This window comes from Tupaia chinensis, unplaced genomic scaffold (assembly GCF_000334495.1).
Source record: "Tupaia chinensis unplaced genomic scaffold, TupChi_1.0 Scaffold144767_1, whole genome shotgun sequence".
Taxonomy (NCBI): domain Eukaryota; kingdom Metazoa; phylum Chordata; class Mammalia; order Scandentia; family Tupaiidae; genus Tupaia; species Tupaia belangeri.
Genome location: NW_006204627.1, coordinates 2,169,961 through 2,191,827, shown reverse-complemented (window position 1 = coordinate 2,191,827; position 21,867 = coordinate 2,169,961). Strand labels below are relative to the sequence as shown.

The 21,867-nt window shown below is 44.2% G+C and overlaps 1 protein-coding gene and 1 long non-coding RNA gene across 10 annotated transcripts in view; one reads left to right on the top strand and one right to left on the bottom strand.

Annotated features, from left to right (window-relative positions):
* The window catches only part of IRAG1 (inositol 1,4,5-triphosphate receptor associated 1), a 186,027-nt gene that overhangs the window by 115,567 nt on the left and 48,593 nt on the right, over positions 1-21,867 (bottom strand). For 2 of the 9 annotated variants that reach the window (XM_006167445.2, XM_027767849.1), the window contains exon 1: positions 3,428-3,555. The exons of 4 other annotated variants lie outside the window; for them this stretch is intronic. Coding sequence is in view for 1 of the 5 variants with exons in the window: in XM_006167434.2 (XP_006167496.1) it covers positions 3,503-3,569 (67 nt within the window). In the remaining 4 variants the exon portion in view is untranslated. Of the gene's footprint in view, positions 1-3,427; positions 3,583-21,867 lie in introns of those variants that run through there. 3 more of the 9 variants (XM_006167434.2, XM_006167442.1, XM_006167440.2) reach the window with 3 other exon arrangements.
* Positions 2,563-21,867, top strand: part of LOC114005885 (uncharacterized) — a 51,678-nt gene continuing 32,373 nt past the window's right edge. The window contains exon 1 of the long non-coding RNA XR_003547682.1: positions 2,563-2,852. This is a non-coding gene — a long non-coding RNA (uncharacterized LOC114005885). The remainder of the gene's footprint in view (positions 2,853-21,867) is intronic.

Genomic DNA, 21,867 nt, shown 5'->3' with positions numbered 1-21,867 from the left:
GGGCTGTCTGGTGGGTGTTCCCTCGAGGTAGATATCAAAAAAAAAAAAAAAAAAAACCTCAGTTGTAAGCAACCAACAGAGGAACGGTGCTTACACTGTTACAGAGCTAAAATTATATTATGCTACCATTGAGATGTCATGTTTTGAAGAATCTTTCATGGTATGGAAAAATGATTATGTAGAATATTCAGTTAAAACAAATGCAGACTATGAAATCTCATTTCCAGTGAGATTTTTATTTTATAAAGTACAGAGAAATATAAAGAAAGAACACACTATAATATTAACAGTATTTGTCTTTGAGTGCTGAGGTTCTGGAAGAATTTTTTCCTTTTATATTTATTTCTGGATTTCTTATTTATACTAATTTCTATAGTTTTCAAGGAATATAGATTATTTTTATACCAGAAAAAAAATGGATTAAAATAAAGTAATAGGAAGAAAGTAACCTGTGCTGATTGAGCCCAGTCTTAGCAAACTTTTAAGTCTGTTACCAACTGGGGAGGTTTTCTGTCTGTCTAACTAACTATAACCTGATTAACCTTCTCCCCTGGAGAAAGCCCTCCAGAGAAGGCAAGTCTAGTCCTAGGTCACGGGCACACTTTTTCTCTGCATCTGAAGGCCCATTGACTGAGGTCACCCTAGGATGTCACTGAACTCAGGCCTGGTCGCCACAGTCCACAGAGCAAATGTCCTGACTCCTTTATCTCTGTTCTTGATTGAATTGAATTACTAACTAGAGGTGAGGTGGCATCTAACTCAGAAAGCAAGCAACTGCTCACCACACACACAGCTGTGTGCCTCGTCCTAATCTCTAACACAGGATTAAATTAAATAACAGATGGAGCACAGCTCCTGGCACCAAGTAGGAGCTCAGTAAATGGCGATGTCCTCCTTTCTATCCTTTTACATTTGCTGCACAAGAACTCAGCTCTTCATTTCCTTCCCCCAGCTCAATACTTTCCCAAGGGGCAGAGGCAGCACCTGGGGGCTCCAAACTCTCTTCTCTCCATCCACCCGGGCCTCTAATTCTCCTTGGTCAGCAAACAGAATCTGTCCGCCCACTGTCAAGACACAGAGAAGGTGGCTGGTGGGCAGCCTACTGGCTCCATGGGGCTACACAGGGAAGGTGGCAGTATGGAAAGGGGGTGGATGACTGGAGACCCCTACCTTGCATCCTCTCTAGCCAGGCTAGATAATACACCCAGGACCCTGACTAACAGAACCCACTTTATGAACATTATGTCCATTTATTAAGACAAAAAATAATTGCTTCTGAGCTCTTGGAACCCTCCCAGCATCATTCTGGTCACTAAGCATGGGGAATTAAAGAGAGTCTCTCTCTCTAGTTGGAAAGTAAGGAGTGCCCATGAACCTTCATCATGAAAGCTTAAAGAAATGAGAGGCGACTGTTTGGGAAGCTGAGAACCATTTTATGTAGTTCAGTTCAACAGGCAAGGAATCTAGCTTCCTCTCTCAGACTCACCAAACTCTTCAGCCCCAAACCATGAACTCCCTGGGAACGGTTTCAAGTAGAAGTCATATGGCCCTAACTATCCTTTCCCAAGATACTATTTAAATACTCTCTTTTGTTAGTTGGTGGCTTGGTAAGCTTAAACAAATCATTAAATGTCCCCTAGCCCCAGTGTCCTCACTTGTGAAACTGAGGTAAAGAGAGCATTGCTGTAAGAGACACATGAAATCCTACACAGAAAGCCTCAGATACACCATGTTGGAAGAGCCAGTGCTTCCCCTACTGCACTTCAGAAACAGATCAAGTGGAGGTAACAGAGATTGGTGATGAATGGCAGAGGTAGAGCCTCTCAAGGTGGGGTGCCTGGAATCCAATGCCAGCCATTAAACTTCTCTGTGCTAGAAGGTCCCTGTCTACAACAGGAGGTTCCTAATAGTACCCCTGCTTTGCAGGGCTGTCAGAGTGGTGAGTTACCATATGAAAGGGGCTTAAAACAGTGTTTGACACATGGTAAGAACTAAGCATTTTCTTCTTCCTTTTTTTACGCCCCCAGAAAACACGCTTGTGGGGGTAATTGGTCATGTAGCAATTAGCACATCATTTTCCCTCCCATGCCATCTCATAGGGTACTTACTACTAAGTATTGAGGAATGGGCTGTCAGCTATGAATACAAACAACCCCCCCCCACACACACACACACACTCACACACACACACACTACTGAATCATGGACCAAGCAAACCTGACAATGACAACTGTTTGTCTTGTTAAGTAAAAAATCACAAGACACTATTTGAAGCAGGAGTATACTCTTGCACTCCCAGTTGTTGAGGTACAGGAGCACTGCAGTTAGAGTCATACAGACCTGGGTTTGAGTCCTAGCTTTGCTCCTTATAATGACCTTACGCAAGTCACATAACCTGAGTTTCCTCCCTAATAACAGTATCAGGGTGGGAGATGAGGAGTAGATAACTTCCCAAGTGGGAGCCACATAGTTCTTGGCAGGTCCTGACTCCCTTGTGCCCAGACTAGCAGTCCTGAGAAGCTTCTTCCTTTTCCTGCAAAGACCCAGCTCCGGCAAGTCACAGAGCTGCTTTACTTGGCCCTGCCACTCCAGTGAGCTGCTTGAAGAGTGTTAAAATAATGGCAGCTGCCAAGCTCTGGAAGGCTGCAGTGCTAGCCAGGGGTCCTGGCCCCCACGCTGCTGTTTACTCAAACTGCTGAGCCTCTCCTGGTGTTTGCGACTGTTTACTGGACAGAAGGGCACAAGACGGCTGGGCCTTTCTCCGGCCTCCAGCTTTCACAGGCATTTCCTTTGGAGAAAACTAGCCTGAGAGCAGCTCACTCTAGGAACAACTTCAACGAGATTCCTTGGAGGTGAGCAGGACTGGGGCTCAGGCTCCCACACCCACTCTGGGAAGCAGGGAAAGGGCACAGGTGAGGGGTCGATAGAAAAAAAAAAGGAGAAATGGGGACAGCAATTTAAAAAAAGAAAAAAAAAAAAAAAAAAAAGAGCTGTGACCAGGATCAGAACACAGGACAGAAAGGGCAGGGACAGAAATGGAGCAGGGTCAAGAATAGTGAGATGGTACAGGCTGGTACAGGGTTCAAGGCAGAGGGAGAGAGAAAGAGAGAGAGAGAGAGACAAGGAAGCACAGAGAGGGGGAAGCCCTGCCTGGCAGGCTTGCATAATGCAAGGACCCCTCCACTGCCACAAAGAGGCTCTCGGGAAACCTAGGGACTCTCCAGGCAGAACTCCTATTTTTACCCTAATCTGTATATGCTTTCCAAGCAAGAGCAGCATAATTTAGTTAAATTAGGACTGGCAGGATTCACTTCTTATTTAAAACTTAAGATAGCAACAATAAAAAACCCTCAGTTGAGATGCCACCTAACAGAGCCAACTCCCCCGGAAAGCTAAAGTTAAGCGCCCCCATCCCAGCACCCTGTACCTTTAAAGAAGAGAAGGGTTCCCTCTGCTTCCTGTCCGAAGAGGCAGGTTATTCTAGGATATAGCGATGACTTACCTAAAACTGAGTTATTCCCCTTTCCTCCTCCGGCCAGCCTCTCTTCACTCTGGGGAGCTTTTACCATTTAAGGTCAATGTTACATCTGGCTCTGGAGCTCCAAAGCCTGTGGCTGCACAGCTCGGCCGCCCGCCTCCTCAGAGAGGGGTTGGAACTTAGAGCCCGGAGCTCCTCCGGGAGCCCCCTCTGGCCTAGCTCAGGGGGGCTAATGGCAGGGGAAGCTGACCAGACAGGCTCAGAGCTCAGGGCAGGCTAGGCCTGGGAAGCAACCATTCATCCTGGGCCCCTCCCAAGGGCACCTCCAAGGCACTGAACAAATTTGTGCCACTGGGCACTGTCCTGGCCAGACAGAGATGAAGGGGATTCTGCAGCTCTGCCTCCAGCCTGGAGACTCTAGCAAGCATGTGAACCTGGATAAGACCATGGCCTAGTGCCAACACAAACTGGGATGTTTCCTGTCCCAGGGACTTGGGAGCAGGGGCTGCTCCCACCTTAAACCCTTGGGATTATCAACGAGAAGGGCCTGGGAGATGCAGCTAACCCCAGACCTAGCACCAGCCCCAGGGGTGTCAAATCCTGCCCGTTGACTTCCAGTCCTGTGGTCTTAATATTGTGGATCCTCAGTCTCATCTCTAAAGCACAAATAGGAATGGCATCTCTCTCACTGGGTCATTAGGAGGTTAAATGAGATAATGTTCAAGTACTTGACACAGTGCCAGCATCTCAAAAGTGCTGAGTCCACACGAACTAGCTTCCTGCCTCTGTTTAGACTCAGGTGAGGGAGGGCTGCTGCCCTCCTGGAGGTCTACACCCTGTTCGTTCCCACTTTTCATCCACTTTGGTGCAGTGCCTACCCAAGGCCAAGATCACGGAGCGTCAAACTCAGCAAGTGCATGAGGGCTCCAGTCTCTTCTGGGTTTACAGGCAGCTAAGAGACTCCCTGGTTCAGATTGTCGGACAAATTACAGGACACCCATTAAATCTGAATTCCAGATAAACATGAGACATACTTGACCAAAAGATTATGTGCTGTTTATCTGAGATTCAAATTTAACTAGTCATTCTGCATTTTTATTTGCTAAATCTGGGACTCTTACCCTAAGCCATCCCTGCTGCCCAGAAAGTATTGACCAGTCATGGTCTAGAGTGCTAGGGATTAAAGCTCCAAGGCTGTGGCCTCCATCCCTCCCGGCAATGGAAGCGGGCTGTGCACAGTCCTTGTGCTCTGCCCTTGGCCACAGCTCTGTCACGCCAGCTGTGGCAGGCTTTCTCCACTGAGCCCAGCCCACTGGGCTCCCGGCAGTCCCTTCCTCAGGCACGGAGTACTGGACTCTCTCCTGCTGGTTGCTGTGAGAACCCAAATCCCTGCTGCAGTATGTGCTGTCTGTTGCCCTCATTAGTAACAGTATTTTTGTAAATAAAGCTAAAGGAGGTTGTCTTGGAAATTAATCATGCTTCCTCTCAGTGTACACACCTGTCCACTGGCAAAGCCACACGGTGGCAAGTACTAGACTTGCAAGTATGCAGATTAGAAGGAATTTACTAAATTCTTTAGCAGTGTTTCTCCCCCTTCAGCAGGGATGAGAATCCCCAAGAGCAAAGCTCCTTGGGCTCCTCTTCCAATAATTCTAATTCCATGGATCCGAAGTAGGACCCCAGAAATCTGCATTTTAACTAAGGCCCTTGAATGATGCTTGAATGTAGGTGGTTTGGCCCTCAAGCTCTTTCTTCTTTATCATACTGTCTCCCCTTCAGCTAGGGTTTCTAAACCTGAGTTCAAGGATGTGAGCCAGTGGCAACTGGATACAAAGCATTGCATGATTTGTGTATTTCTTGGGTAGAGTTCCACAGTTTTCACCAGACTCACATGGGGATCACCAGATAGCTTTTTAAAATTGACACATTTACACTGTATTTTATACAACACATTACTGTGAGTGTGTAAAATGAATAAGCTCTTTAGAGGACAACTTAGCAGCAGCAAGATTATAAGGCTCGTACCCTTTGACCCACTTCCACTTCTAGGAATTTATTCTACAAACACACTCCTACACTTGGGCAATGACAGATGAGCAAGATTACTCACTGCAGCATTGTTTATAAAAGCAAATGAAGGGTTGCCACCATGGCCCATAGATTAAGGGAACCAGTTTCCACATGGCTGACTGTGTGGTTCAAGTTCTAGACCCAGCAGCTTAAAAAACACACTGGGCACGTGTGTGTATGTATGTGCCCAGAGTCCTGACAGGATGGGGAAATGGAAGAAAAGGGATTGCAGCATGACCATCTGGCATTAGGGCATGCTCTTCCCTCTCCTTCTCTCTCTGTCTCTTTCTAGAGCGTGCACACGCCCTCTGGAAAATTATAAATAAACAAATGCAAAAGGACTGGAAATAATGCAAATGCCTACCAACTGGGGCCTCTAGAAGAAGGAGTACAGCAAAGGAAGAGGAAGCTCTTGGTGTGTTGATAGGAAAAGCCTCTAAGACATATAGTTAAGTGGAGAAAGCCAGATCACAGAACAGTCTCTATCAAATGCTACTATTGAAGTGAAAAAAAAGAGTGAATGTGCGTGTGTGTGTGTGTGTGTGTGTGTGTGTGTGTGTGTGTGTTTATACTTATATATGTAGACACCTGAAAATATATTTATATTTGTGGACATTCAGTCATAAGTACATATGGCATGTACATACAAGTTGGTAAAATTAGTCCAAGAAATGGATAATATTAGTAGTCATCTATAGGAAGAACTAAGCAGCTGGGGCACTGTATACCTCATTTATACATTTAAGGTCTTGAATTAGATAAATAGATCTGTGTTTACATTAAAAACTAATAATAATGAGGGAAAAGATTGCTGTGAACAGAGATTTCATCAAGCTGTCTTCCAGCACTGCTACTTCTAAGTGTCAAAGACTATGAGCATGATCCTGACTAAAGATTATCAATTTGAGTTTTTTGGGTAACCTTTTATTTTGAAATAATTACAGACACACAGGAAGTTTTAAAAATAATAAAATAGTATAAAGAGTCCCATGGACCCTTTGCCCAACATTCCCCAATGGCGACATTTTATATTGCTGTTATACAATATATTTCAGAACTAGGAAACTGGCATTGGGAAGCTGTAAATAGTCTCCACATCTGACTCTAAAGGTGACTTAAAATATAACTATCTTGGGCTGGCTCCATGGCCTAGTAGTTAAGGCAAATGGATCACATGTGACTTTTGGATCTAGTGGGTTGAAAAACACACCAGGTGTATGTACATGCACGCCCAAAATCCCAGAAGGAGAGAGATGGAGAAGGGATTGCAGAGTGACCATGTGTCATAAAGGTGGTGGTGTGTGGGGTGGTGGTTCTTGATTTCTTTCTCTCTCCCTCTGTCTTTAACTCTCTGGCTCTCTGGTGAGTGTAAACGTCCAACAGCACTAAAAAATTGTCTATCTACCTACCTATATATATACATGTATATATATATACACACACACATATATATACACAGACACATACATATGTGTGTGTGTGTGTGTGTGTGTGTGTGAATGAAACCATCTCACAGCTTACTCATTCATGTAAAACTGTTGAGCACCTTCAGTGTGCCAGACATGGCATGGCATTGGATGATGAGATGTGGTGGGCACACCTCAGACTCACCCCTGTCCTCATGGTGTGCAGACTAGTGAAGATGCCCCTTTTACTCAAGTGGGAAGAGTCTCCTGGAGGCCCAGGATCCACCAATACACAAAGAGTACTGATCACAGCTCTAAAAAAGGAACCATGTCCTTTGCTGTCCTGGTCATGGAGCTTCACAGCTTGCCCAAAAGCTGACTTTGAATCCTTAAAAGAGCATGAGCAATTACTCCAGCTATATTTATCCTGGTTCCTGGAGCCACACAGGGATTTGGCCTCACTCTACCAAAATCTTCAGCTCATCACTCATTCCCATTAGGGACAGTCACGTGTCCTCAGCATAAAGGAGCAGGCCAGCGGAGGCACACTGGCTCACGGCTTGGGGAGCTCTTGGACAAGCCATTTGGCCCAGGGCCAGGGAAGAAGTCTTAAGTACCAGGCAAAAAGTATATCTTGGACCAAGGGAAGTCAAATGAGGAGAAGCAGCTTCTTGCCAAGAACACTGCCAGCCCTGGGGTTGATTGCTGGGTGGCCTCATTGGGAATTTTGGCTTTACTGCCCCTTTTATACGGAGGGTCTCTGTGAAATATTCAACCCTGAGTAGGCCCGGGATGAGTAAGTGAGCAAGTAAAAGGCCATACCAACAGAAATTGCATCCAAACAGCAAGGACAGTTGTCATTTAGTGATAAGCACTGCTCAGCCACTTTACATACATGATCTACTTTTGTCCTCACCAAATGTAGAGGATGTGGGGCTTTTTGACCCCATAACCTATGTAAGAAAACTGACTCTTGGAGAGGACAAGGAGCTTGCCAATGCCTCGCCGTTTGTAAACCCAGATCTTTCTGACTCTAGAGTCCCTGGGTGCTGGGTCTGAGAGAGCAAACTGTAACCTTCCTATAAGCCCATTAAAATGTTAGTAAAGGACTCTTTATAAAAGAAGAAGTTCATGGGGCTAGCAGGTGTTGTGCTGCTTAAGGTGCTGGTCTCTCACTTGACTGACTGTGATTCAAGCCCTGGACGTGGTGGCTTGCTTTCTCATTTTCTCTCTCTCTCTCTCTCTCTCTCTCTCTCTCTCTCTCGCTCTCTCTCTCTCTCTCTCTCGCTCTCTCTCTCTCTCTCTCTCCTCTCTCTCTGTCTCTCTCTGGTGAGCATACATACCCTGTAGTAAATTAAAATATAAATAAACAAATAAAATAAAATTACAAATTATTTTAAAAAAATAGGAAGAGAGGGGCATCATCCCCTCTGGGGGGTAATTTCTCACTTTCTGTCTCTCTGTCTGTCTGGCGAGTGCACGCACCCTATAGCAAAAACCGCTTAAAAAAAAAAAAAGAAAGAGGGAACCAGCAGTTAACATAATGGCTATGTCGCTGGACTCCCACATAGTCGACCGTGGTTCGCGTCCCGGACCTGGTGGCTTAGAACTCACGCTGGGCGCGTGTGCATGCGTGCCCAAGATCCAGAGAGGAGAGTGGAGAAGGGATTGCGGCGTGACCATCCCACCTGGGGGGTGATTTCTCACTTTCTGTCTCTATGTCTCTGTCTGTCTGGCGAGCGCATGCGCCCTATAGCAGAAACCTCTCCAAAAAAAAAAAAAGGGGGTGGGGGGGCATAAGTGAGCCCATTTCTGGAAGCTGGCAAGAGGATGGAGAAGCACTACCTACCTAATGAAGCAGGGAGAGGAGGCCTCAGCCCAGCCTGAGGTGGCACACAGAGGAGGAAATTCCTTGGCTCTGAGACCCTGTGAGGCTCTGGAACTGAAAAACCAGGTGTGACAAGGACAAGAGTAAGAAATGGAGCCAGAGAAGGGATGGTTCAAAGTTTATTGCAGAAGGAGCAGAAAAAGAGTTAATCCAGTAACTTTTGTGCTAGATTAGTATTAGATGCCCTCAGGCTAAAGTCAAAAAGTACTTCAGTACTGAATAAATTTCTTAATGGATATACAAGTTAGCAATTCTGAAAAAATTCTCTGTGTTCTGGGATTGAGCAAATCAGCAAATGTATTGTGCATAGTGAGAGTCAAGTTTCTTACTGTCTAAGGAGGGAGTTACAAATATCAAAAGGAGGGAACATAGAATAAACCACACAGTGTTATATTAGATGTATATGTATTGTCATAAATTAGATAGACAGCTACAGATGTATATGGGCATGTATATGTAAACACACATGCATGCTGTGGCTTATTTGTGTCTTCCCACAATTCATGTGTTGAAACTTGGCCATGATGTGAGTTCCATGAGAACAGGTATTTCTGTCTGCTTTGTTCTTCACTCTTTTCTCAGTACTCAGTACATGGTCATGATAGGACTGCAATAAATATAAACTGAATGGATGAGTGAGCAGAAAAAAATGGCCATGAAGAAAACAGAGTAGGGAACCAGCAGTTAGCGTAATGGCTATGTCGCTGGACTCCCACGTAGTCGACCGCGGTTCGTGTCCCGGACCCGGTGGCTTAAAACTCACGCCGGGCGCATGTGCGTGCGTGCCCAAGATCCCGAGAGGAGAATGGAGGAGAAGGGATTGCGGCGTGACCATCCCCCCTGGGGGGTGATTTCTCGCTTTCTGTCTCTATGTCTCTCTCTCTCTGTCTGGCGAGCGCATGCGCCCTACAGTGAAAATCTCTTCAAAAAAAAAAAAGAAAAGAAAACAGAGTAATCCAGGAAAGAGGAAAATTTTAAAAAATTCTAACTTGTATTCACAGAAAGATTCAAAAGATGTTGCAATGTAATGAAAAAGAATAAGAGAGCAACAAAGGGGTCTTAGAAATAAAAATATTGTCCAAATTAAATTTTAAATGTGAAATGTGGGAAGTTCTACTTCCATAAAGCAGAACAAACAGATTAAGAGATAGAAAATATAGGGGAGAAAAGTCAGAGGCATAAACAACCAAACAAGGTGATTCTAAACAATAGAAAGTCAAACAAAAATCAACAGAACAGGTAGAGGGAAGGTCATTATCAAAGAAAAAATGGAAATTTTCCCAGGGACTAAGGACACCGGTTTATGAACTAAATGAATTTAAGAGATGTCTAGCACACAAAAATGAAAAAAAAGAAAAAAAAACCCTTGGATATAGTTAAATTTAGACCATCAAAAATACAGAGAAGAAACTCTTCGTGTTTTGGGATTGAAAACCAACTAATTTGAGTTAGTCCCCACAATGTCTATCACTCTGTAAAATTGAGAGATCAGTCTATAGCATTTAGAGTTATGGTAGTAATATTCCAAAGAGAGTTTAAGAGGGGTCCTGGGGATATTTCTAAAATTCACAAAATATTTGTATTATTTAGAGTTATAGTAGTAACCATCAAAACCATAGCCAGAGAGATCCCCTCTAGCAACAAAACTTTGGGTAGGAAAGTAGGACTTTTTCTTTTCAGGCTTTCTCTTCTGTCTGGTTCTTTTAAAAAGTCACATGGAGGAGCCAGCAGATGGTGCAGTGATTAAAATCCCACTGGGCATGTGTATATCCATGCCCAAAAATTCTGAGAGGAGAATGGAGGAGAAGGGATTGTGATGTGGCCGTTCCCCCAAGAGGTGATTTTTAACTTTCCCTCTCTCTCTGTCTCTCCTATGAGTGCATGTGCCCTACTGGGGGGGGAGGGGAGGGTGACAGCTTAAAAAAATCATTAAATTAAATTATTTTTAAAATTAAAAAAATTTAAAGTTCCAAGGTGCATTTTCCATTACAAGTAGACCCTCAGGTGCATTGGGGGCAAGAAAGTGAGAGAGAATAGGTCCTGGCATCCTGGCTGGAACGACTACAGATCTGTCATAGCAAATACCTCTAAGCTGCAAAACTATTTGACCTCTGCAGTCTTCTATTCATTCCATGACATGCACTGTGCACATACCAGGCCACGTGATAAATTAGGTGGCACTTTTCAGAAGCTCTGAATGGGACAGGCACTAAGAGATGTCATAGAAGAGTGAGGAAAGGATTTAACATTTACCAAGTTCCTACTTTAAGCCTAGAACTGTGCTAGGTGACCAGTATTTACAATATATACTGACCTAGTGTTGTAGCTTTTACAATTCCTAGTATATATCCTAAGAGACTGAGGTTAAGAGAAGTTAAGTAATTTGTCCAGGGTTGCAAAGGTAGAAGGTAGCTGTACTGAAATCCAAGTTTGCCTAACTGCAAAATCAGTACTCTTTCCACAGGATCACTCTGCCAGGAAATTGAGAGTATTAGAGCTGGTTAGAACCATTGAATTTAGACTAAGAAGACCACAGAGGTCAAACAGTTTTGCAGCTTAGAAGTATTTGCTGTGGCAGACCTTCCTAACATTTTAGGAGTCCTGTAACTTTGAGAATTTGATAAGAGCTATTGACTCTCTCCCTTGAAAGAGATACACATGCCCATGTGACTTGGCAAGAATTTTCATGGCATTTAAAGACCTCCTGAAGCTCATCCACTGACCTCTACCTCAAAGTCTACTCTGCAGCATCCTCTATATTAATTACTCATTCCCTTCTTGGATTCCTTGAGGGAGAGAGCACATTACTTTACGTGGCAATTCATTCCACCAACTGAAAGTTCTAATGTCACTTTCCCTCCTTTAATTCCCCCTTTAGAAATGTAGAATCAACTCCCCTCACCCCCTGGCAACCTTTTAAATATCTGAAGACAGTGACTCTGGCATGTCCAAGACTCCAACTGAGTCCAAAACCACGTTTGTTTAAACTCTTGTCCCACTCTGGTATCCCTCCACTGAACACCACACACTCTGCCCAAGTCCCCCTCAAAATGCAGTGCCCAGAATAGCACAGGGGACTGCTGGCATCATCTGACCAACAGCCTCCTTATTTAGAGGATTCTGAGCTCCTCAATTGTGTTGGCTCTTGTAACAGCCATGTCATTACTTGGCTCATAGAAAATCCATGGTCCACTGAGACCTCCAGATCTTTATCACAGAGGTTGAGCTATCATTACTTTGCCTTCCCAAGTGACACTGTGCCTCAGTCTGTTCTTCAAACACAGAATTTCTATGCTGGTGCCGTGACACAATCGATTGTTTATTTCCCCAAAGGAAGAGTCAAACCTTTCTCAGATTTTCCCTTCTGGCTCCACATAGTTTTAATGTTGGATGGAAGAGGGACAGAGAGAAGCAGAAATTTATTTTTGAGGTTTGCAAGTTGACATTTTACCATTAGACAAATGCTAACAAAAGCTCAATTTCACTAATCCTGAAAGGAACTTGCTCTCCAGAGGCCCTGGTCTTGCTGGTTCAATGCTTGCACCACGAGGCCTTCTTCCACTGCCGAGTTTGGTATTTTTTCTTTGAAAAAGTCTTTGAAGTTGCAAAGAGCACATATCACTTTTATAGAGCAAACCCTAAGGAAGTTTTATAAGCAGCTTTGTTCAAGTGAAAGCTAACTGAATTAAATAGAAGAGTTGCTTTTCATAACAATAAAAGAAGAAATAGGAGGAGGAGTGGGGGAGGGTGCATTTGTCCCTCCTCATTGCCTGGCTGTGGAAGCCTGATCCACTCCAGGGCTTAATTTTCAGACATAGATTCTTTTCTACCAAAACACACTCCCAAGATAGTCTTATCTAAGTTCATGATTTGGAACATCTATACTCTGAAGACACTCAAATGTTTATGTCCAGTCTGGACCTCTCTGCCAAACTCCAAAGTCAGACAACTGAGCGTGCCTACTCAACAGCTCTCTTCAGTGTCCCAGAGACATCTCCAGCCTGACATGTCCAGCCCTCGTCACCTGCTCGTCCCTTAGTCTTCTCTGTCTAAGTAAGTCCATCCTTCAAGTTGCTCAAACACTGAATGTAAGAGTCATACTTTGCCCACACACCCCACAGGTAGTCCATCAGAAATCCTGTTGTTTCTACCTTCAAAATGTGTCCAGAATCAGACCACATCTTACCCTGTACCACCACTACTGGGGCTAAGCCATCATAACGTCTTGCTGTGCCATCAACACAGTCACTTGTTAAGTGCTCCTCTGTTCCCACAAAGCAGACAGAGTGATTTTTTTTTTCAATTTTGAGTTATATTGTGTCTCTCCTCTGCTCATAATACTACAATCGTGTCCCATGTCTCTCAAGCACAAAAAATCATCCTTTCCACAGCCCAAGAGATGCTACACAATCTGATGCTGATTTCTTGAATCCTGTCTCCAGACTTTCTGGCCTGCTCATAATTCCTCCAACTTCATTTTCACTCAAGAGACCCTGCATTTACTGTTTCTCTGCCTGGAAGTATCTTCCTTCAGTTATCCTCTGCTGTTGTCACTCCCTCTAGGCTCTTGGGCCCTCACAGGGCCATCCAGTCATCCATGACCAGCATCCTCTACCCTATGTCTCTGTGTCCTCTTTTGTTCCTTTGTAGCACTCACTACTATTGGTTATATACTCTGTTTTCTACATCTTGCATCAAGAATGGAAAGCAGGAACTTTATTTTGACTGCTGTTGTACTTCTTGTGCCTGCAACAGTGCCTGGCATATAGCTGAGCACTCAATAACTATTTCTTGACTGACTGAATCAATTCATTAACTTACTGAGTATCTACTAAGTGCTATTATGACTCACACTTTACAGTTGAATTAACTGAGGATCAAGTGTCTTTTCTTTTTTCTAGTCTATTTATTCTATGAGTAATAGAGTCAGAAACAGGGTCCTTATGCCAGAATTTCCCCCAGCCCCAGCCAGCTCAGATCATGAGCACATGCATGCCCAAGGAGGCCTGATGCTAACTGGTAACCTTCATAGGTGCACCTGCCTTGCAGAGCATTGTGGTTTACTGCCACACAATCATCTGGCCATGTCCGAAGATCTTAAGGGTGGTATAAGCCAAGATTTAAATCTAGATCTAAGAATGATAACAGTGTTAGATCTGGATAGCAGCATAGTGGCCCCACATCAGAATGTGGGCTTGGGTATGTCAGGTATCCCCTCCCACTCAGATGGCCTGAAGGTTGACCTCTCAAAGGCAGTCAGCGTCCTTCTTCTATCTGACAGACAAGCTCTTGTATGGCTTATGGGGTCATGATCTCCTCTGGTCTCAGCTTGTGAGAACATCTTCAGGCTGCTGCTTAGCCTCAGGTCAGACTCCTCAGACTCCAAGACTGCTCCAGGTCTTCAGTAGATGACACTAAATCTACCTCTCCAGACAATCCATAGCTGTGACCTGCCTAATGTAGGGGCGTCCCTGACAACCCAGGGTGCTCTACCCTGAGCAATTAGCCTCTGTCATTGAATCTGAATGCAAATTTTATACATGCTTAAGTTATTTGAGTTTAATTTCTCTAAAATTTAATCCGTATAAAATTTCACCATGAAATTGGAATATTTGAGGAACTCTCCCCCAAAAGTAAAGAGACTGCACATATATGGAACACCCACGAGTACCTGCCTCATGCACACATTGCTTCCTCATTATTTTCCTAACATTCATTCATGTAGATATTCATCTACTTCACTACATTTTTTGGTGTCCAGGCCTTGGGCTGGGTACTAGGGATGGGAGGCGAGTCAGACACACTCCCTGCCTCAAAAATGTACAACCTAGTGGGGAGAGGGAGACATCATCATCTTCATCAGGTTAATTTCTGTTTACTAACCTATCTCATCCTTGTGTTAACTCTGTAAGATAAGTACTATTTTTTCTTTATTTATCTAGGCTTTTTTTTTTCTAGAAGGCACACGTACTCACCAGAAAGAGGCAGAGAGAGAGGAAAAGTGAGAAAGCACCCCCATGGGGCAGGGTCATGCTACAATCCCTTCTCTTCCATCTCCTCCTCCTCTTGGGATTTTGGGCATGCATGCACACGCATCTGGTGTGCTTTTCATTCCATCATATCCAGGACTTGAACTACACTGTCAGCCATATGGGATATAGCCAACTGAACCACCATGCCACAAAGCTGGCCAAATAAGTACTATTCTTATCTCCATTTTACAGACAAGGAAACTGAGGCTCCAGAGTTACTTGACTTACTCAAGGCCACATAAGTGACAAGTTAAGATTTGCATACAGGCAGTCTAGCTCCAGAATCTACACTCTCTTTCATTCTGTGGAGAATAATTCATCGATGCTGACATGCAGCTATAGGCACAAAGACTTTCAGAGCCACATTGGTTGGAGTTCAATGACAGAGTCATAAATAGAGAAGAAAACCAGCCAACCAGAGTTTCAGCTTCTGAGATTCACCTTCTGAAAAAACCTCTGTTCCAAAGTGCTAAGGATGGACACCTTGGGCATGTAATGAAGTTCAAGAGGAAGGCAGAGAGAAGAGCAGAGGAAGAAAACAAACAGGTATCAAGGACTGACTTGGAATCCACACAGGGCACATTTTCTCAAAACATACTCCAAAAAACATTTGATCTGCCTCTTCCCATTAAGAGAATGAAACTCAAAAAATGAAATACCATGTTTAAGAGCATGCAGTAGCTATGGCAGAACTCAGTCTGCCTATCCAGATCTCCCCTCTTCCATTCAACTCAGTTGCTGAAGCAGAGTTCCATTTCTCTCAAAGAAATTCACTTTTGAAAGGTATCTGATCAAGTCAATGCAATCTAAAGCCAAGTTCATAAAAAGAGATTGTTTTTAAAGAGATGTTTGCCTTAGGGCATGTGTACGCACTGGGGGAGAAAGAGAGAGAGAGACAGTGAGAGGGAAAGGGAGGAATCACCCACACACACACACACACACACACACACACACAGCATGATTTCACGCTGATTATCTGCTAAGTGCTATTATAAGTCTGCAATGCAATTGGCCATGTGGTAGTCCAGTGAAATAATCGCTATGCCATCTGCTAGCCCCTCATAAAAAGAGTTTAACAAAATCAACTGATGAGGGTGGAGGAAGATCAGGAATATAACCTCTGTAGTTCAGTGTTCTGATAGCAGTTTACCTGGCTGGTTTACTCCATTCACTCACTAAAACCATCCAAAATGTGTGGTTTGGAAAAAGGTTTTTTGATCTAATGTTCCCGGGCCACATGAGGGTATTAACAACTAGGGCCATATTTTCTCTCCTTCCCTTCCTTAGGATCTTGGGCCCTGGGCTGCCATTTACCTGTCTTTCACATCATTCAGGGTACAATGTCCCACAGCCTCAGTACCTCTTTTATTTCAACAATGACAAAAATTGCACAGATATCTCAGCACATCCTCCAAACACAGAGAAATGTCTATGCTTCAGAATTCATAAATGTCTTATCCAAACCATTTGTTTTTGTAACCTTGAACTTCCACATTTAAAATAAACCATGCACAGACAAAAGTATCCACTTTGGATCTGAGCCTCCATTTGTGATCTTCTTCCCTTCTTCTAGATTAAAGCAAAAGACATTTTCTTAAAACAGCTAAGCTTCTCATCTTCCCAGAAATGACCTAAGATCCCTTGAAAGGCAGTATATGGCAGGGGAAGAGGGTACTAAATTAGGAACTGAGTCCTCTGTCTTGAGTTGCCATCTCAAGGGTGACCAACAGTGGAACTATGAGAATGTAAATTGTGAGGCTCTTGATAAATGCTGGCAATTTTTTTTTTTTAATTGCAAGAGGGTATGTGTACTTGGCAGAGAGAGAGAGAGACAGAGGGAGAGGAAGACAGCACTCCCTAATGGGGCATGGTCATGCCACAATTCCTTCTCCTCTATTACTCCATCCCATTAGGACTTGGGACACTCTTCCACTTGCACCTCGTGTGTTTTTCAAGCTGTCAGGGCTGGGACTTGAACTACAGTTAGTCACGTGGGGTCCAGCTTTCTGTGCATGACATTTAATTGTTATATTATGAGGCCAGTCCCTTCTTTTCTGAATGCTAAAAGTCTCTCGAGAATGAAAATTTTAAGACAGGACCCTGGGACAGGGCCTGAGTAGAGTTGGTTACCTCCTAGGAGGGCACAGTCTTTGGTAGCCACCTTGGCTCTGCATGTAAGCTGTCATCCTGGCCCCCAGACTGTTACTAGTGCTTGTGCTATGAGTGTGGACATGGGGAGCTGGAGTAGGGATTCTTGTTGTTCGAAATGTGGTGTGAACCAGAGGGGCTATGAGAAAAGATTGTTTCTGCTATTAAGTAAGACACAGCACAGACTACAAGAAGTGAAGTGAATTCGCCAATGCCCAGAACTAGACTTAAAACCAGGTTGTAGCCGAGCTCCAAAAACATCAGAGAACACAGAGAAAAACAGGAGTGGATTTCAGAGGGACTTCCCAGGGAGAGAGAGTGGTGATCTATAGGGTCATTGGAGAAAGGCAGGAAAGGAAGTGTTTTACTCTTCCAAAAGTCTAAAGACTCACCACCATCCTTAAGGATCTTGGTACAAGCTGTAGATAATGGCCTTTGGCCAGGGCAGAGCCCAAAAGCCACAGTTTAATACCCATAGCTCAGTACTCATTCCTTCAATTCACAAGTACTTTTCTCTACTTTCTCCTAACTAGTCTCCTTGCCTCTTGTTGCTGTCCCATTGAATTCCGCCATAGCAGCCAGAGAGACACTTCCAAAGTGCTACTATCTTGTTTCCACCCTCTGCCAAATACCAGTAGCTGGAAGGACTTGACCCCTTGCATTTCCTTTTTTCTCGTCTTTGTCTGTTTTCTTAAATACTCCCCTGCTGCTGCAGTACTAGGAGTCTTCTGCAAAGGGTAAAAGGACCCCTACTCTTAATGTCCACATCCTGGAAATCAAAACTTAAAGCTGACCCATTCTAGCTCTAAAGTCTAGGCTGTTCACTTCCCTGCCAAGAATGGCCACCTTCCCCGCTTTCAGTCCATCTCTGGCTGCACCTCCCTCTTCTGCACCAGGATCTTCCAACTCTGCTAGAAAAGAAGGCAAGAGAGCAGAGCTCCAGAAGCAGACCCTGTATCAAGTTCATGGTACAATTATAACTTAATTCACAAAAAGAGATCCCCATTTCTAGAAGAAGCAAACCTATTCATCGAAGAACTACTTGAGGACTTTAAAACCCTGAAAGTACTCCAAGTGCTAGCCAGCCCTTCCTTTACACATCCAGACAGTTCAAAATCTTAAGTGGCCCAATACTTGACAGTTAAAAAGTAAGTGATTACCATTTCATCTGAACAAATGGCATCCTAACCTTTAGTTTGGTGAGAGATTTCTTTACTAAGTTATCAATGTACTGAAAAGAAAAACCTCCCAATGAGCTAAAATTCATATCACATTTGGGTTTGCATTTGATAAATTCGTTGTATAAAGAAAAACGGGATTACAGGACATTGGAATCCCACCACCACCACCACCACCAATTAGTCTGTCAAGGTTGGGCTAGAGCTCCCAAAGTAAAGAGTATTTCTGAACATACGGTCACCTAAGATGGATACTTTAAATAACTGTTCCTAGATTCTGCTCCAGATTGGTGGGAGGAAAAGGAGAGTATGTTATCCTGGCATTTCTACCAAATTGTCTATGAAGTTTGAGAACCACTGTCCTAATTAGTGAAAAGCAAAAAATAAATAAAGATAAAAATATTCTGAGTTTAGGTGAAATGAAAGTGTTGGAATCCTCCAAATGCCTATAACTTCTCTCAAAAAATATTCCAGGCAATTACTTGCGAAAGACAGCTAGTATGTTTTAAACAGGAAACAAAAATGAGAACACTTAATTCCTCAAAACGTAAGAATAATTTATCCCAGGGAGGAGATGATTTGCCATTGGTGTGAAAGTGAGGGGAGTACTATAAAGACAGGTGTGTTCAGGTCTGGCAGGTGTTCTCTCTGGTTGGCAGCCATAGAAACAGACTGGGGCTGGGGAGGAACTACAACCAGCCATCACACAGGCCAGGAGGCAGAGCGACAGTTGAGTTGAGAGCACACGTCCTCCTCCACACGGCTCATGCTTCATCGGATGCTAACCACACCTCGCCAGCAGGGGATGGCTCCCGCAGAGCTTAAGCCAGTCATGGATCCCATTCCTCTTTCTACCGGTTTAAGTGTATAACCAAACCTGGCCAATGGGATGGGAAGGCAGTGTCTACTAGTGGCTTCTGGGAAATATGTCCTTCCTACAAAGGACGGGATATGGAAAGAGACATTTTTTTTTTTTTTTTGCTCTCTACACTGGGGAGTCTAGCTATAAATGTCTCAAAAAATATTCCAGGCAATTACTTGCGAAAGACAGCTAGTATGTTTTAAACAGGAAACAAAAATGAGAACACTTAATTCCTCAAAACGTAAGAATAATTTATCCCAGGGAGGAGATGATTTGCCATTGGTGTGAAAGTGAGGGGAGTACTATAAAGACAGGTGTGTTCAGGTCTGGCAGGTGTTCTCTCTGGTTGGCAGCCATAGAAACAGACTGGGGCTGGGGAGGAACTACAACCAGCCATCACACAGGCCAGGAGGCAGAGCGACAGTTGAGTTGAGAGCACACGTCCTCCTCCACACGGCTCATGCTTCATCGGATGCTAACCACACCTCGCCAGCAGGGGATGGCTCCCGCAGAGCTTAAGCCAGTCATGGATCCCATTCCTCTTTCTACCGGTTTAAGTGTATAACCAAACCTGGCCAATGGGATGGGAAGGCAGTGTCTACTAGTGGCTTCTGGGAAATATGTCCTTCCTACAAAGGACGGGATATGGAAAGAGACATTTTTTTTTTTTTTTGCTCTCTACACTGTGGAGTCTAGCTATGAATGACACAAGGAACTCCAGCAGCCATCTTGCTACCAGCCCAGGACTGGGTCTGGACTAGAACTGGTAGGCATGGCTAGGAGCAACCTGAATCTGAGTTTCTAATTTCGTGAGATAATAATTGTCTTTATCATTTAGGCTCACTTTGAATTGGGTACCTGTTAATTCAAAGCATCCTAATTGCTAGGAAGAACTTCTTAAAACTCTAATTGTGTGTGATAAATGTGAAATCAGAGAGAAAAAAATGTTGTTATTGTAAGAACTGGCACTAGAATTTCTTTTAGGGGGAGAACAGCCTTGTTGGGAAAGGCTGTTAGGGTAGAAAGTGGGGCTTCAAAGACCTGAATGTCAGCCAGAAAAGAGGTATCTGATGGGGGCCTGTTCTGCATTGCCAAGGAGGAAGGAGACTTCTGAACGCTTTGGAGGAAGACACGAAAGAAATAGGAAGATATCAATAAGGAGGCTTTAGGGTGTGTGGAGTGACCCTTCTGCCTCTGCTAAGTTCACAAATACAGTGAGTGAATTTTTTTGTGGACACCAGTAAAGAGGTGAACTGTGTACTCAGGCATGGGGCATTTGAGTCAGAGATGGCTTACATGGTGAAAGAGCCAGAAGCAGAAGCACCAGGAGGATTCACAGTAGAATTGAGGGATGAGGAGTACTTTGGGCTTCCCTGGACTGTGGAATGTGGGCCTGGGAGCAATCTTTTTTGGAGCGCCGATACTAAGGAGATCATTGCTGAAAACCAGATTTTAAGGGCAAGCTTGTATTCCTCTTTAAGAAGGCCAAAGGCTTGATCAGAGTCTCACTAAACTACAGCTAATCAGTAGAGATGCAAAAATCCCACAGAGCATGAAGGGAAAAAAAAAAGTAAAACTGAATCCAATGCTCAACATTTGAACAGTGGAGTATCCCCAAGAGGTAAAGTAGCTGGAGCTACAAACCAGGTATAGGAGGGCTGTTTGTGCAGAACCAGCAATTAAGTTGGTAAGCACAGAGGAGTGTGGGCCTGGTGGCTGGCTCTGGGAAAAGAGTGGCTCCCTGTCCTCTTACCTAGGCCTGACCAGCCAGAAATGCACTATCTGCTTAGACCTTGCATCTGGGATGTTACAAGGGGTCTTTTGAGGTCGTCCAAATCTGCTCCCCACTCCCTATTCCTGCTATTTCATGCGATGAGCAATAGAATAGTTAAAAGAGACCCAAGAAGCATCTCTAGGCATGTCAGAGAACCCCAAAAGGCACAGGAGCAGCTGGTATTTTCACATATTTTTTATTATACAATAAAACTAAATCCTGGACCTTAGAAAACATGAGAGACTTTGGGGAAGTAGCTCTGGCTAGAGAGATCAGGCTAGAGGATGGAATTTGTGATTCTTGGCCTCTAACACCTGAATAAGGGCAAACCTGGAAGTCATAAGCAGGGCATGCATGCACATGCACCCAGAGTGTTTTTCAACCCACCAGGGATGGGATTTGGCTGATCTGGCCAGAGGCCCGCACATGGAGCAGAATGCAAAAAAATGCCAGGGCAAGACCAAATGACTAGGCAGGGCCCGTAACAGAACTCCTGGCTCCAGACGTTCCACCTGGGACATCCGATGTTGCCTATGTGGGCTTTCCTGTCCTCTTTGGCCCCACCAGAAATGCCCCACCAACTGGCTTTGGAGTCACACTGCAGAGGGATATCACACAGTTGTTTACCACTTGGTCATTGTATATGCCAGCCAGTCCTCTGGGTCCTCTAATATTGGGTCACACCCTCCAGCACCTGCCCAGCTTGGAATGGGATAGGGAGGTGAGCAATCTCGTTCCCTATCCCATCCCACTTATTGTCTTCAAAGTAACCATTTATCCACTCTGTGTGAAACCCACACCCACTGTCACGGTTTATTTCATCTCTCTTGTGAACTATTACTGCAGTCTCTGGTCTGACTTCTCTGTCTTCAGGCTCTGCCACACTAATTCATTGCACAGAAAACCTCCTAGGTCTTTATTTATTTACCTAGTTAGTTAGTTAGTTAGTTAGTTAATTTTACAGAGTCTTGCTTGCCTGCTCAGGCTTGTGACAGACTCATGATCTTCTTGCCTCAGCCTCCCAAGTAGTT